Source organism: Pteronotus mesoamericanus, unplaced genomic scaffold, assembly GCF_021234165.1.
Source record: "Pteronotus mesoamericanus isolate MK-2021 breed Mesoamerican mustached bat unplaced genomic scaffold, CSHL_Meso_final scaffold_371, whole genome shotgun sequence".
In the NCBI taxonomy this organism is placed as follows: Eukaryota; Metazoa; Chordata; class Mammalia; order Chiroptera; family Mormoopidae; genus Pteronotus; species Pteronotus mesoamericanus.
The window spans coordinates 4043493-4057760 of record NW_026555314.1 but is presented as its reverse complement, the minus strand read 5'-3'; the positions used below and the strand labels follow the sequence as shown (position 1 = coordinate 4057760).

At 44.9% G+C, this 14268-nt stretch overlaps 1 protein-coding gene across 1 annotated transcript in view; it reads left to right on the top strand.

The window, feature by feature from the left end:
• CDON (cell adhesion associated, oncogene regulated) overlaps positions 1-14268 on the top strand; it is a 91099-nt gene that overhangs the window by 45235 nt on the left and 31596 nt on the right. Inside the window, exons 8-12 of the mRNA XM_054592772.1 lie at positions 60-413; positions 6147-6436; positions 7724-7898; positions 9656-9784; positions 12758-12961. Coding sequence (XP_054448747.1) covers positions 60-413; positions 6147-6436; positions 7724-7898; positions 9656-9784; positions 12758-12961 — 1152 coding nt within the window. The remainder of the gene's footprint in view (positions 1-59; positions 414-6146; positions 6437-7723; positions 7899-9655; positions 9785-12757; positions 12962-14268) is intronic.

The window sequence follows — 14268 nt, the reverse complement described above, 5'->3', positions numbered from 1 at the left end:
TTGCATCGTAGACACTCTAAAGGTCTTAACTCCTGGTGTGTGAATGACTTTGTTAACAGGCAGTGGACTCGAGCCGGTTATAATCACAGCACCAACAAGTACACAGGTGGCGGATGGAGACTTCGTTGCTTTGTCCTGCAATGCCACTGGAGTGCCCGTTCCGATCATTCGTTGGTACGACAGGCATGGGTTGATAACCAGCCATCCGTCTCAAGTCCTCAGATCTAAATCCCGAAAATCACACTCACTAAGACCTGGGGGCTTTGCCCCGGAGCCTGTCTACTTCGTCATGTCCCGAGCTGGCTCAAGCTCCCTGTACATCCAGGCCGCGTCTCTGGAGCATGCTGGGAAGTACACCTGCGAAGCTGCGAATGAGCATGGCTCTGCGCGGTCTGAGGCCGTGCTCACAGTTGGTGAGTTGCCGTTAGTGTTTTTCCCCAGGTAAATAATTTTCTTTGATTGTAGGGGATAAAGTGCTTCAAAGTATTATTTTAATCCAGCAGTCTCTAAAGATTTTCCTCCAGGGACAGTGATATGTGGAACTATAGTTTTTGGTATTCGGCCGTAACGTGAACTGGACGAACCTTGGTCTTCATTTCCGATGTGTTTTCTAAGCTTGTAGTTGTCCTATAGAAGCTCACACTTGGGAGGCCCAAGGCATGACCTGTGGGGAGGAACTAACTTTGCTGTCCCCTCGAGGTTCTTCTGGCTGGTCTGATAATGAAGTAGACATGAGACAGATTCGCAAGAGAGAATAACCAAATTTAAATACATACCTATGTATGGGAACCCCACATACATGAGCGAAGCAGAGACCCCACATGCAGGAGAGACTCACAGGTAGAAAGGGGTATCCTGAGCTGCGGATGTCGTAAGGTGTTTGGGGCTTCAAAGTCATTGCATGATGATAAGAAGAGCATACCTTTAGTATGGGGTTGGCCAAAAAGTCTGTTAATGCTTTTCTCTGTAAAAGACACGTTTTTCATTTTCACCAATAACTTTATTGTTTGGATGTTTGGAATACGTCGGCTCTCTCCCGCTATTGGCTTCTAGTGGGGAGAGGCTAGGGCTGCTGCTAAACACCTTCCAATGCACGAGACAGCCTCACAGCAAAGAATTATTTGGCCACAATGTCAATAGTACCAAGAAGCTTTGCAAACCACTTTTGACATGTTCAGTCAGTCACAGCACCTTCTCCATACGCTGCACAAATCTTTTTTTGCATTTCAGTTGCCTTTTAACCTTTCTTGAAGTAATAAAGCCTAATACACCAAAAATGTTGCATAGTTTCTTCCATCTTCAGTATTTAAATGGCTGTACAAAAATTCACCAATTTTGATAGGTTTTTTATTAAATGCACGCCGATATGACAGCTGTCGCAATACAATCTAAAAAAATTGTTCCGAATGAAGTTAAAGACAACAAAGCCCTACTAGAGCCATTGTGCAGAAAAAAACATAACAGACTTTTTGGCCAACCCAATAAATAGAAGTTTGCCCTGCCCTATACATTGGTCAGAAGAAGTTATCTCTAATAATCTCTTACGGGAAAGGCCTCCCATTCAAGTTCTAGGTAGTTAAGGTTGGGAGGCAGGAGGTTCTCTTGACCCTGGAGCTAAAGCTGCCGTTAGCTGCCAACACTCCGCCCACCACAGACATTCATTCTGGACCCCCATGGACCTCTTTTTGTGATTAATGCTTGTGGTTTTCTAGGCTACTGAAAATGTTATTACAGACATTTTTAAGGTGAGCCCTTGATAAGTACAGTATCCGCAGTCTAAAGGGTTGGCTTTCATAAAGAATGTAGGGCCGTGGCTCCATGAGGCGATACCTGTGTGTGTATTTCCCTGTCTTACTCAGTTATTTTTCTAATGAGGTGTATGATATTAATCCTTTATGTTTTACTCACTGTTTTGGTGATGATGACTTAAAAATATTATATAGTTTTTGAAGTACCAGTAATAGAATATCAATATTACTGACATTAATTCAAATTCGACTAAATGCAAATTCAGACCGCGTGTTGGTACTTAGAGAAGCATTCCCAGCGAGTAGTCACATGAGTGGGGATTGTCGCCAGATGGTCGTGTGAGAGGAAGAGTGTCATACGGCGGCGCTGCCCTTCCCCTCGGCAGCCGAGGTTCCTGCGCGGGGCCTCTGCTTTCCAGGGCTTCGGGCGGCCCTTCCTGCCTGGGTCCGCGGGTCCCACGGGTCAGAGTCCGTGGGGCCACGGGCTGTGCTTGCCCGGAGGCCGGCGCCCGGGTTCCTTCCGCACAGCGGGACTGAGGCTTCAGATTCCCCTGCTGCAGTTAGTGTGCGGTCCGATCGATCGCACGCAGGTCTTTTCCCCGGTCCAGCCGGCAGCGTGTGGACCACAGCACCGGAGCGCGGACACCCTCCAGCGGAGGAGTGGCCACGGGCGCGCCGTCGCAGGGGAGTGACAGCGAAGTGGACAGAGGGTGGGTGTGAGCACTGGTCTTTCCATTTGCACCCCCGCAAGGCCCCTAGCGCTGGATGAGGCTAGAGGGAGACGCAGAAGAGGGGAAGGCCGGGGACCCCACTCACACTCCGTGCTACCGGCTCCACGAGAACGCCAGAGGCGGGCAGGGTGCGCCGTGCAAGCTCACGGGCTGCGTTCGGGTCCTGGCTCTGCCTCTCCAGGGCTTGTGCCCCAGAGCAAGTCACTGAACTTGTCTGTGCGTGTTTTCTCCTCTGCGTGACAGGTATAGTGGAGGCAGGTGCCCGCTCACAGGGCTGATGTGGGGGTTCAAGGAGTTCATACAGGTGGCGTGCTTAGAATGGCGTCTGGCAACAGAGATCCTTCAATAAATACTGAGTATTAAGTAAATTATAATTTCCCATGTGATGATTAAGGAAGGGAGAAATAGTTACTGATTTTAGAAACCTTAGGAATCCTAAAAAAAAAAAAGGTAGTTGAGTGTTGTATAAGTTCATGCATATATATGAATATGTATGTGGGTGTGTGTTTATATATCTGTTCTGCTAAGCAACAGTAAGAGCGGCTCTACATAAGATTTTAGCAGTGAGACAAGTGTAATGCAGGCGCTGTTTGGGGAGCATTTCGCAAAGTGATTCTTTCATGAGAATGCAGGGCAGAGGGAGCTGTAGAGGTCACAGACGTAGCCGAGGAAACCAGATATTTTGTCTAAATGCCTCACTTTCAATATGACCTGAGGCCCTCTGAAGATATGTAAACTACCTTGTTTAGATTAGATCTTTGATACCTTTAAGATCCCCCTTTCAGGATTTTATGTCTTGTTAAATACAAGACGTTTTATGTCTCGTTAAATACCCATCACCTACACCCTACCTACCTGGTCCTGCATCACCTCTTTTACACGCTGTCTAATAACTAATTAGGATCCAGCTGAGCTTATTAATGCTCACAACAGCACACGAGCATCCGCTTCTTTCCCCAGGAATCTGAGCCTTGTTAAATTCCACTGTACTGACGGCCGCTTCCTTGTGTATTGAGAAGAGGGAGGTAGACAAAGTCAGAGATGACCACTGTCCCCCACCCCTGTTTTTCCTTTTCTTTCCAGAGACCTTGGGTTTCGAGGTACTGGATGTGCAAGTATTCGTGGAGCGCGTTGTAACTCTCTGAAATTATTGTGGGAGTGGCCCGGGTTTCCTAAATTGTTTTGGGCGGGGGCTGCTGGTGTGAGCAGTCACAGTGGGAACTCCTCCGACGCGTATGGTCAGAGTCCCTGTTTGGTTAGTCCCAGCTTAGAGTCATTAAATTCATTGCCGTAGTTAAAGTATTTAGAAAACAAGGGTTTTAGCAACCTCTGTTCCCATTCAAAAAAAAATCCTACCGTACAAAATGCTGGACATTCTTACCATGTCACAGGATTGTTTTGAAGATAAATTGGAATAATGTATGTGAAAAAATTTTTATTAAGGCCTTAGTTGTATCTAGTATCTCGTGAGTGCTGACCTTTTATTATTGGGAATAGTAAGTATTAATCCCATTTTATTAAAAAAAAGCTATGGAAAAGTCTCACTGCCTCCTAAATAACAGAAGTAGAATTTTGAGGCATGGCTGTGGCGTGCAGTTTTTCTCGTGCCTCTGCGTAAGCTGAGGCACGTGGTATTTAAACTCTCGTACAGCCAAACACCGCTCCCCCGTAGCAAGCTGCCCCGAGGACCCGTAACTGCTGTAAGCAGAAGGCACTTCTCCACTCCCCTGAGGCATGGCCAGCCGCCCCCCCGCCCCCCCCCGCCTGCTCGAGTCCTCCCCATCAGGCCCCAGCACCCACCCCCGACATCAGCCCCCGCCTTCTGACTCACTAGATAAACAGGGCTGCTCCAGGAGCAATATTTTGAAGTCTCAGTGAACTTCATGAGTTTTCTATATTATTTTCCCACTAGCTTCTTGTTTTCTTTGATGGAGGATGCTTCTGGGACACCTTTTCTCTCTTTTAAAAAAACAGAGAACTGACCTTACACTGTTAGTCCTGGTTTTTGTTGTTGGTTTTTTTTTTTGTTTTGTTTTGTTTTTGCTGGTTTTCTACTAAACTGCAGGAGTTCTCCTAAACACACACCCTCCTTTTACCAGAAATCTGATTTCATTGTGGAAAAGAAACTAACGTTGTTTCCTGTGCTCCTTTCCCCCACGAAAGTAGTTGAAAAAGGAGACCTTTTTTTGTCAGTACCAGTGGCGCTTCAGAGAAGCCAGGCTGTCAATCCTTATATTTGATCTTGTTGGCGATATATCTGTTTTCATATATCGTTCTCTCACTTTTGCACACGAACACCGCTACCATTCTTCTGCCAGCTGTTGCCACGTAATCTCTCAGAACCCTAATTTCTTCAGCTGGAAAGTGGGAGTACGAATTACTATCCAAGAATGTTGTTTTGAGAATTAAATGAGATCATATGTTGATTAATACCTGGCACAATGCTTGGTGTATATGTGCTCAGTAATTTTTTATATACACAACCTATTATTTCAGTGCAGATAAATTATTGTTGCCAGCCTCTGTGTATTCAGTGTGCTTCTAGTAGTAAATATCAAGGCTGTCTGCATTTCCTCTCTCTTTAGATTGGCAGGTTTTTTTGTTTTGTTTTTTTTTAACATCCTTCAGTTTTGTCCAGGTACAGGGCATGTTTGGAAATAAGTAAATTCCTTTTTCTCTGCTCGTTTTGTCTCACGCCTTCCCTCTTCTTGAGTGGAGATTGTTTTCCGCGTGGATGATGAGTACTTTAGTTATCTGTTGCTGAGTAACTGCCCCCAGAGATTAAGGACATAGAGCAGCAGCTGCTTTATGGTCTCTCCAGATTCTGTGGGTTCTCCAGGCGCAGCTGGGCGCTGTGCCGGCCATACTTGGGGTCCCTCACACCGTTGTAATCAGATGGCACTGGGGCTGGGACATTGAAAGCGGCTCCACTCCCCCGTGTGGCACCTTTGTGAGGACCGGAACCATCCGCAACTCCTCTCTGCCTCTGTCCATGTAGCTAGTCTCGGCATGGCTGGCTGGGACATCTATACGTGGCAGCACAAAACTAGAAGTGCCAGGCTTCTTCATGCTCATGCCTGGGAGAGAGCACAGCCTCCCCTGGCCCTTCCCTTGGTTAAAGCCAGTCACAGGGCCAGCCCGCACTCAGCATGGGGAGCGGGGGAGCGGCGGCGCGGGGGCGGCGCTGCCCAGGGGAGTGCGTAATGGGAGGCGTCCCTGGAGTCTGGCGCCCGGTAGGTCGTAGCCTAACACCTGACCGTTGCCTTGTTCCCACGGGAATGCAGCTCCTTGTGTTTCATGTGCCAACTAGAGTTAAAGCTCCATGTTCTCCACCTAAAATCTTCTGAGGCTGAGCTGGCAGGTTGTGGCGAAAGAGGGGAAATGCTCATGTAGAGCAAGGAAGAAATAGCCTCCTTTCAACCACTAAGCTACTGCATCGTGTAGTTGATTTTTTTTACAGTTAATTTGCTCCTTCATGAACAGGAGGTTGCAAGCAGCGGTTAGATGTTCCCGTGAATCACACATTGAAATGCTACCTGCTCTCACTTCTGGGGCTCAAATTATATCCGTGTGGGCAGGCAGGTCACTGTATAGAAGACACTGAAGCAACACGTTTCTTCAAGCTGTCTCCCCTCTCTCTCTCCCCGCCACCCCCCTTTCTCTGCAGTTCCTTTTGAAACAAATACAAAATCAGGAATAGTCGCATCTCCTGAAGCCACCCAGAGTGCTAAAAGCGATGGTTCCGAGACCGGATTATTGAGCCCGTTTCCAGCGAAGGAACCTTCCAGTGCGGGGCAGTCACAGTCAGAGAAAAACGCTAGCGGAGCCTCAGTGCCCGACGCCCCCATCATCCTGAGCCCTCCGCAGACCCCGACACCAGACACCTACAGCCTGGTCTGGAGGGCGGGGAGGGACGGCGGGCTGCCCATCAATGCCTATTTTGTGAAGTATCGAAAGGTAATGTCTTTTCTTTATCACCTTCTCTCACCCCCGAACAGTGTATAGCATATACTTATTCTCTTTTACCTCTGGAGAATGGCAGGAAAGAGAACAAGATGTTCCAGGAGGGTGAGTTTGGGAGGAATATCCCAGCTGGATTTACCAGCTTATAAAAATACTTAGAATTAAATACAAACAATTTCCCCCCAAACTGGGGTGCTAAGAACCTGGTAACTTCTCAGCACTTTTGTATCAGACGCTTTAACCCCTTGGGTATAAAGCTGTATAAACTACTTCAAAAGAGTTGTTCCCCCCTCTCTAACATAGTAGTGCTGCACAGTTTATTTACCAAATAAGGCATTTTCTTACTGAAAACAACTTTTTGAACAAAGTCCTCTGGTAAAATCTCTGACAATGCTTGCATTTCAAGTTATCCTCTCAGTCGTCTTAGAATCTTATATTTTGGGGTTATTTATTATGATAAACAGTTGCTTTTTCAGATGTTTTTCCCTCCAGAGGCTTGTATTAAAGCAAAATGAAAAAGTCCCTTCTGTTTGATGAGACTAGCAGATGATGAAATGGGAAGAGATGCCCTCATATTTAAAAACAATTTCCTTTGTTCAAGACATTTTGGTATCCATCATTTAATAGTAATATTTTTAATATCTGGAAAAACCAACATCATGAGATTTGGAAATTTATTTACCGTTTCTAACCTGACGATTTTAGATGAAGGAAGTTTCATTGGTATTCTTAGCCACATGAAAACTTCCATATACTGTTGTCTCTTGGTTCCATTAACAGAGACACAATGGATTGGATCTCTTTTGAATTTAAGTCATGCAACACGTATTGAACAGTGTGAAGACATGAAGCAAGAATGCTAGAAATATATAATTATATAACCCATATATACATAAACATATTCTAATTTATTATGTACATTATATAATGTCGTTAATACATATTATTATATACTTTTATTCTCCCATTAAGAAAGGAGTATTGTTTCCATTACAAATAAAGAGAACAAATCCTGGGAGACGAAATAACTTGCTTGAGGCCATAAGTCAGTGGCAAGAAGCAGAGCCAGGAGTCTTCACCGTAAGAATTCCTGAGTTCTTGCTGCAGGTCTCCTTCCATCTCTTCCTATGAAGAAATATCGCGTGTCTCCTATTTAAAATGGTACATCACTTCCCAAAATTCAGCTGGAATCGAATGACTTCCATTTTTTATCAAATTTGAATGGAGGCGTTTTCCACCTTTCATCTCCTTTCGGCCAATGGCCTGTTCTCTCCTGAGCAGCTGGACGACAGCGTGGGCGCGGTGGGGAGCTGGCACACGGTGCGGGTCCCGGGAAGCGAGAATGAGCTCCGCCTGACGGAGCTGGAGCCGTCCAGCCTCTATGAAGTGCTGATGGTGGCGCGGAGCCCAGCTGGGGAAGGGCAGCCTGCCATGCTCACCTTCCGAACCAGCAAAGGTGAGTGCCACCCTCCCTAAGAGGACGTGAGCTGGCTGTCTTGGTGTCCCTCCATTAGTAAGTATCCTTTTGGGGAGCAGAGATTGTTACGTATAAATTCATTAAGTAAGCCTATTATGGTACCTTTCTGGGCCACGTCGGATGGCTGTTACTCCGTTCCACCCAATACTCCACAGATATTTTTGAGAGCTCATGGTATATAAGGCCTTAGGGTGGGTGATGCAGGGAGAACGAAGATGATCAAGACAACATCCAATCCTCGTGGAGCTTCTGCTTTGCTAAGAAAGGTGAGACGTGTGCATGAATACCAACTGCAAGGCAAATTTCAGTTCAGCTCCCATTTACAGAATGCCTTCTATGTGCCTGCGTGGCACTAAACAAAACAGACGAAACTCCTTGTCCTCATGGAGCTTACATTCTTGTTGGGGGAGACGCATACCTAAGTTGTCAGTATATTAGAAGGGGGTGAATGTCAATAAGAAAAATAAGTTAGGGGATGGATATAGGAAGTGCATGGCATAGCGGTTGTCACAGTCTAGGGGGGTAGCTGGAGAAGTCTCCAGTGAGCGGCCCACAGCAGAGCAGAGCGACAAGGAGGCAAAGAGGAAAGCCACGTGGCCATCTCGGGAAAGAACGTCCCAGCAGCGAGAAAAGCAAATGCAAAGGCCCTGGGGTCAGCGGCGCTTGGCGTACCCTTGAAACACTGAAGGGGCCGTTGTGACAGAAGCAAAGTAAGTGAGGAGAACACTCAGGGAGGTGACAGAGTGGCCGGGTCACACGGCACCTTGTCGACACTGACTGAGTGAGCTGGAAGCGTCGCAGGAACTTGAGCAGAGTCATGGACACAATCTGCTGTGTGTTTCAACAGACATTTCAGGCTGCAGGGCACGAGGGAGGCCGGGGGAAGGCAGAGGCCGGCAGTGATCGGAACTAGGAGAGACTACAGAGAAAAGGCCCGTGGGGCGCAGGGAGGGGGTGGCCTTTCGGTGGGTAGGCTTGATGGGAAGATGCCCTCGCAGCTGGGCCGGAGGTGATCAAGAAGAAGGCCTCAGGGAGCGGAGACGGGGATCAGGCGGAGAGCGTTTCATCCTGGAACCGTGACAACAGGGGGTATGAGGATCGAGAAGACATTGTCAGTTGGCTTTTGAAAAAGGCCCTTTCATCTAATTACTGAGACTGGCCAGGAAAGCAATGTGTATATCTTATTTGAAATATATTTTGGGTTAATTTTTATAATGAATTCTTAGTTGTTTATAGAGGCTAACCTATAAATATCGAATCATTATGTATTTCAGTTTTAAAATAATCATCCAATTTCACTATTTGCCTCTTGAAACTAAAACTTAACATGACTTAATTCTCCTGTGAAGAAACTAAACAGAAGCCCTTTCATAATGAGCTTTTATGTTTTAGAAATAAGAAATAGGTACAGTAAAAAGAAAAAAAGGACAAATATTTGAAAACCTTTACCCTAGTCATTTGACTTTTTCCTATGTTGATTTTTCTATGTGTAAATTAAAGTTAGCCTATGAAGAAAGACACATTTTAGTTTTCCTTTTAGGGCACTAGAAAAAGATAAATAATTTTTAAAGCCAATGCCTCAGAGTAGCTAAGTTATTTACCATGTAAGTCTTTAATTTAGACCCTGTAACAGCTAAGTTCATATGTCTACCTCTGTGTGCCAGTTGAATTTCATGGTATCTTTTCTTACTTCACATGCACACAGAAGCTTACGGTATGTTTTTTAACCTTTCTAGAGAAAACGGCCTCATCGAAAAGCGCCCAGGCGTCCTCCCCGCCTATGGGCGTCCCCAAACGCCCGGCGGTGTCGGAGGCAGCGGAGCATTTTGGGGTGGTCCTGACAGACCCCTCGAGGCACAGCGGAGGTGAGGAGGGGAGTCTGCATGTGCTTCATTCTCTTTGTCTGCCAATGTGGCTGACCTGTTTCAGATTCTTTGGGGGCCTCTGTGGGATGGGGTGTTTATCATTCAGGTTACATTCTGCCATGTGGCTCTTCTAGGCCCTGTTCCAGCCCTTTTCTTAAATGTCCTGTAGTATTCAAGTCTTGGCAACCCAGTCTCATGATTGGTATTTAAGGTAATACACTCAGATTCAAAACATCTGGTACTAAGTCTTTATAACTCACAAAAAGGAGTTTTCTACCTCCCCTCTAAGCAAGGAGACCAAATTTATATTTTGAACTCTGAAAGTCTGCCTTTTTTTTTTTGATGACTTATCAAAATATATGGTGGTACCTTTAGTAAGATTTAATCAGGTTTTTTTAATTGAATGGTTATAGGTCACACTCAGTTTCATTGCTCTATCTTGCCAATCTTATGGTTTTTAAATACTGTAGCAGTAAAATCTTCAAAAGATCTCTTTTTAGTATTTAAATGTCACAGTTTATCAATTCTGCAGTTATAGTGTCTGGAGCAGCAGAAATAAAATCAATTTTGCCAACAAGAAGTTTACAGGACGATATCGATAACTAAGCCAATAGCAATGTAGTGGGTAACGTGGACAGATTAACTCCTAACAATGATCATCTTGATTCATGGTGTCTTGAGATTCTGCGCTCGGTATTTTCAGCTCACAAGAGAACTATCGGAATCACCCATTTGCTAGAGAGGAGGCCATGCCTTAGAAAGCCCCCCTGAGCTGAGCCTCAAAGACAATGCTGTATTGTAGCTGACGCAGAGACGGAAAAAGAGGCTCTAAGCAAAGGCAGCTCTTTGTGCAGAGAGACAGATGAATGACGTGTTCTCTTTCCTTCAGAGATTAGAGGTCGGAGATTTTATGGGTGTGGCTGGTTGCAGTGGGGAATGATGCTAGAGTAGGGGAGAGGGGGGGGTGCCTTGTGTAATTTACTTAAAAACTTAATCTTTCCCTGAAAGCTATAGAGAACCCTGAGGGATTTTAAAGAGGGAGAGGGGCGGAACGGCTAACGATGAGGCTGGAGAAATAATGAGGGTCGTGACAGTGGCGATGGAGAAGGAGGACATAGAGGACACAGACCAAGATGACAGATGGAGGCACTGAGTCCACATTGAATGGGGGCCGGGGGGCGGGGGGAGTACGATGCTTGGGCTGGGCAACTGGGGCCCATTTACCAAGATGGGTGATAAGAATTTTCAGGAGGAGATTATGGATTCAGTGGTGGAAATCATGAGCTTGGAGTTATCCAAGCGGAGATAACCGTAAGACGTGATTTATGTAATCGTCAGCCACACCCTTAGGAAGGAGGCCGTGTATCTGTTTCACGCAGTAAGAAGCTGAGAGTCGAGGCGGTTTTTGCAGCCTGTCTGAGATCATCCGGAACAGGAAGAACTGCTCCTCAAGTGCAGGATTTTTAGCCCCCAGTGTGGCGTTCTTCCTTTTCACCTTTAACTGTCACGTGCTATTTCTTTCAGATATTGAAGATATTCTTGTCTGTCGAGATTTTTTTTTTTCCCGCATAATAACTTTCTTTTTCTACTCAAACTGCGGTGTTCTTTGATGAGTTTTAACCCCGTATATATCAGCAGAGGGAAGTTGTTTGGTTATGTAGTATTTAAAGAGAATTACTAACAAGTTTTGTTCGTTCTGTTTCCATTGCCTTCTAACTTGAAAGGACTACAGTAAGTATCACTAAAAGTTGCCTGCTTTGACTATATTCCTCTTTTTGTCCATTAAGCAATTTGTTTCTAAAATGCCACCATTTTCTCCGTACAAGTACCATATGCAGCATTATTTTGTCCTTCTGTGTATGTATATGGCTTGGAGAGGTGTTGAGACAGAGGGTGCTGCTTGAGGAGTGTGGCATGGGCCAAGCAGAGACAGGGCTGCCTGGTGACTTCACCTAAGGAACAAAACCAGGGCCAGAGGGGCCCGTCCTGTCCCAGCTCTGGAAAGCTGACTCTCAGCACGCCGGAGGAGAGCCGGTCTCTCGAGAACTGGCTCACTTTTACAAAAATCACAGCTGAGTGGCAGTATACTAATTTGTGACACAAATGTCACACAGACCAGGTTGTATCGAGCAGCATTCTTTGCTTGTAGGAACGAAGTGGGAAGCCAGTTAGGACCACACAATCGCTCGGTCAGCAAGAAGAGTTAGGCGCAGGGGTTAAATGGCTGGTGTTGCCACAGCATCAGATGGTCTGATCGGTGGGTTAGGACCTCCCTCCCCTTTTCAGTTTGAACCAAAAACTGCTAGGTTAGCTCTCCGACCCCCTTTTCCTACACGTTCATGTAGATCCCCTATTTTCTCACAGCCCTTTTCTTCCACTACACTTGTCCTGTCTTCCTGCTTTTATCCTGAGCAGCATTCCCTCTTTCCAGTATTGCCAGTATTGATTTTATCAGTCAAATTCTATGTTTACTGCTTACAGCCTGTTTTGGGAGTAGCAGTCCTGTAGCCTTGAGGGATAGTAACAGCTAATATAATAATCTGTAGATTGTTTGATGAAGGTGTTTTGTGTAGCTTGGATGGATAAAGAAAACATTTAAATGAGATAACACATAATTCCGAGTATGTACTATAAATTATAACCAACATCAGACTTGAAGCACCCAATAGTAATTACTTGTACAATGTTTTAGCCACAGATCCAAATTAGCGTCGTCACAATGATCATACTCATTAACATCCGGTTTTTCAGAGACAATTGTCAAGTTCATAGGTTATTTTTCCTTTCCTTCCTTTTATTTCCTGTATTTGTCTATTTCATTGCCTTTTAACAGAGGACAGGAAGACAGTCACATTGTTAACTCTGGCAAAGTTTGAAGAACCTTTGATGACGTTTGACACTTGTCCTTTTTCAGTTTGAGTTATTCTTGTTTCTGACACCGCGGGTTATTGAAGTGAATGTTTCCACTTTTAGTTCCAGAGGCCCCCGATCGGCCTACCATCTCCACCGCATCAGAGACGTCCGTCTACGTGACTTGGATCCCTCGGGCCAATGGGGGTTCTCCCATCACTGCCTTCAAGGTCGAGTACAAACGGATGGGGACTAGTGATTGGCTGGTGGCAGCTGAAGACATCCCTCCTTCCAGACTCTCTGTGGAAGTTCGTAGTTTAGAGCCAGGTAGTAATATTCAAACATTTCCTTTCTTAACCATCAATGCTGACTTTCATGCATATTTTTAATAAGCATATAGTTTTAGTTGTTAAAATAATGGGAGCTTATTGCATAAAAATTTGAAAATAAAGAAAATAGAAAGAAGAGAACAAGTCAGCTGAACCCCCTCTATCCAGATATAACCACTGTTTACATTTCTGTATACCTCTTTTTCTCTTTTTAATACAAACTGGGATCATGCCATAAACATAGCTTTGTGACTCCATTTTCCCCATATTATATCCTAGGCATCTTTCAATATCATTAAAAATTCTTTAAAAACTCAACTTTTAATATCTGTGTATCTGCCATGTAAGTATACCATAATTCATTTAACCCATTTTGTATTTCCGGGTTTTAGATGATTTCTAACTGCAAATGAGTAGAAACAGTGTTATGGTGGCATCTCTGCATGTGTGCCTGTGATTTGGTATGAAGGAACATGCAGAGAGGAGGGCTGTCCCCTGACGGCAGCTGTGTGAACGGATGACCGTCTCAGCATAGTTTTACTTGGTGCTTATCCTCGTGGAAGTGAGGCCGCACCGAACCCTTTGTTCTGTAACTTTTGTTCCAGCAGAGGAACGCTCCCTGCCTCCCATATCTTGAGGCTATGTGAAAAAATTAAACTGTCAAACAGACAAATACGTGTTCTTTTACCTGTTTAGGTTTCACGACCAGTTTTGGGTATGGGCTTTTATGTGTACCTCAGGAGCAAATGCCTGTGTTTGTCTAAACAGGCAACATAAAAACCTAGGAACATGGTGTAGGTATAGTTGGGAGAAGGTGGCAAGTTTTTAAAAAAATAATGTTTTAGTTTTCAGTTACAGTTGACATACAATATTATACTAATTTAGGGTGTAAAACCCAGTGATTAGATATTTATGTAGCTTACAAAGTGATCATCCTGATAAATCTAGTACCCATCGGACACCGTACACAATGATTGCAATATTATTGACTATATTCCCTATGCTGTATTTTACATCCCCAGGGCTATTCTGTGACTTCCAGTTGGTACTTCTTAATCCCTTCACCTTTTTCACCTAACCCCCGTCCTCATCCCAAGTGGCAACTGCCAAAATGTTGTCTGTGTAATGAGTCTGTTTCTATTCCTCTTGTTTTCACTTATTTTGTTTTTTAGATTCCACATATAAATGAAAGCCTAGGGGTTTTGTCTTTCTCTGCTTTATTTCACTCAGCACAGTACCAACTAGGTCCATCCATGTTGTTTCAAGTGGCACGATTTCGTTCTTTTTTACGGCTGAGTCACGTGC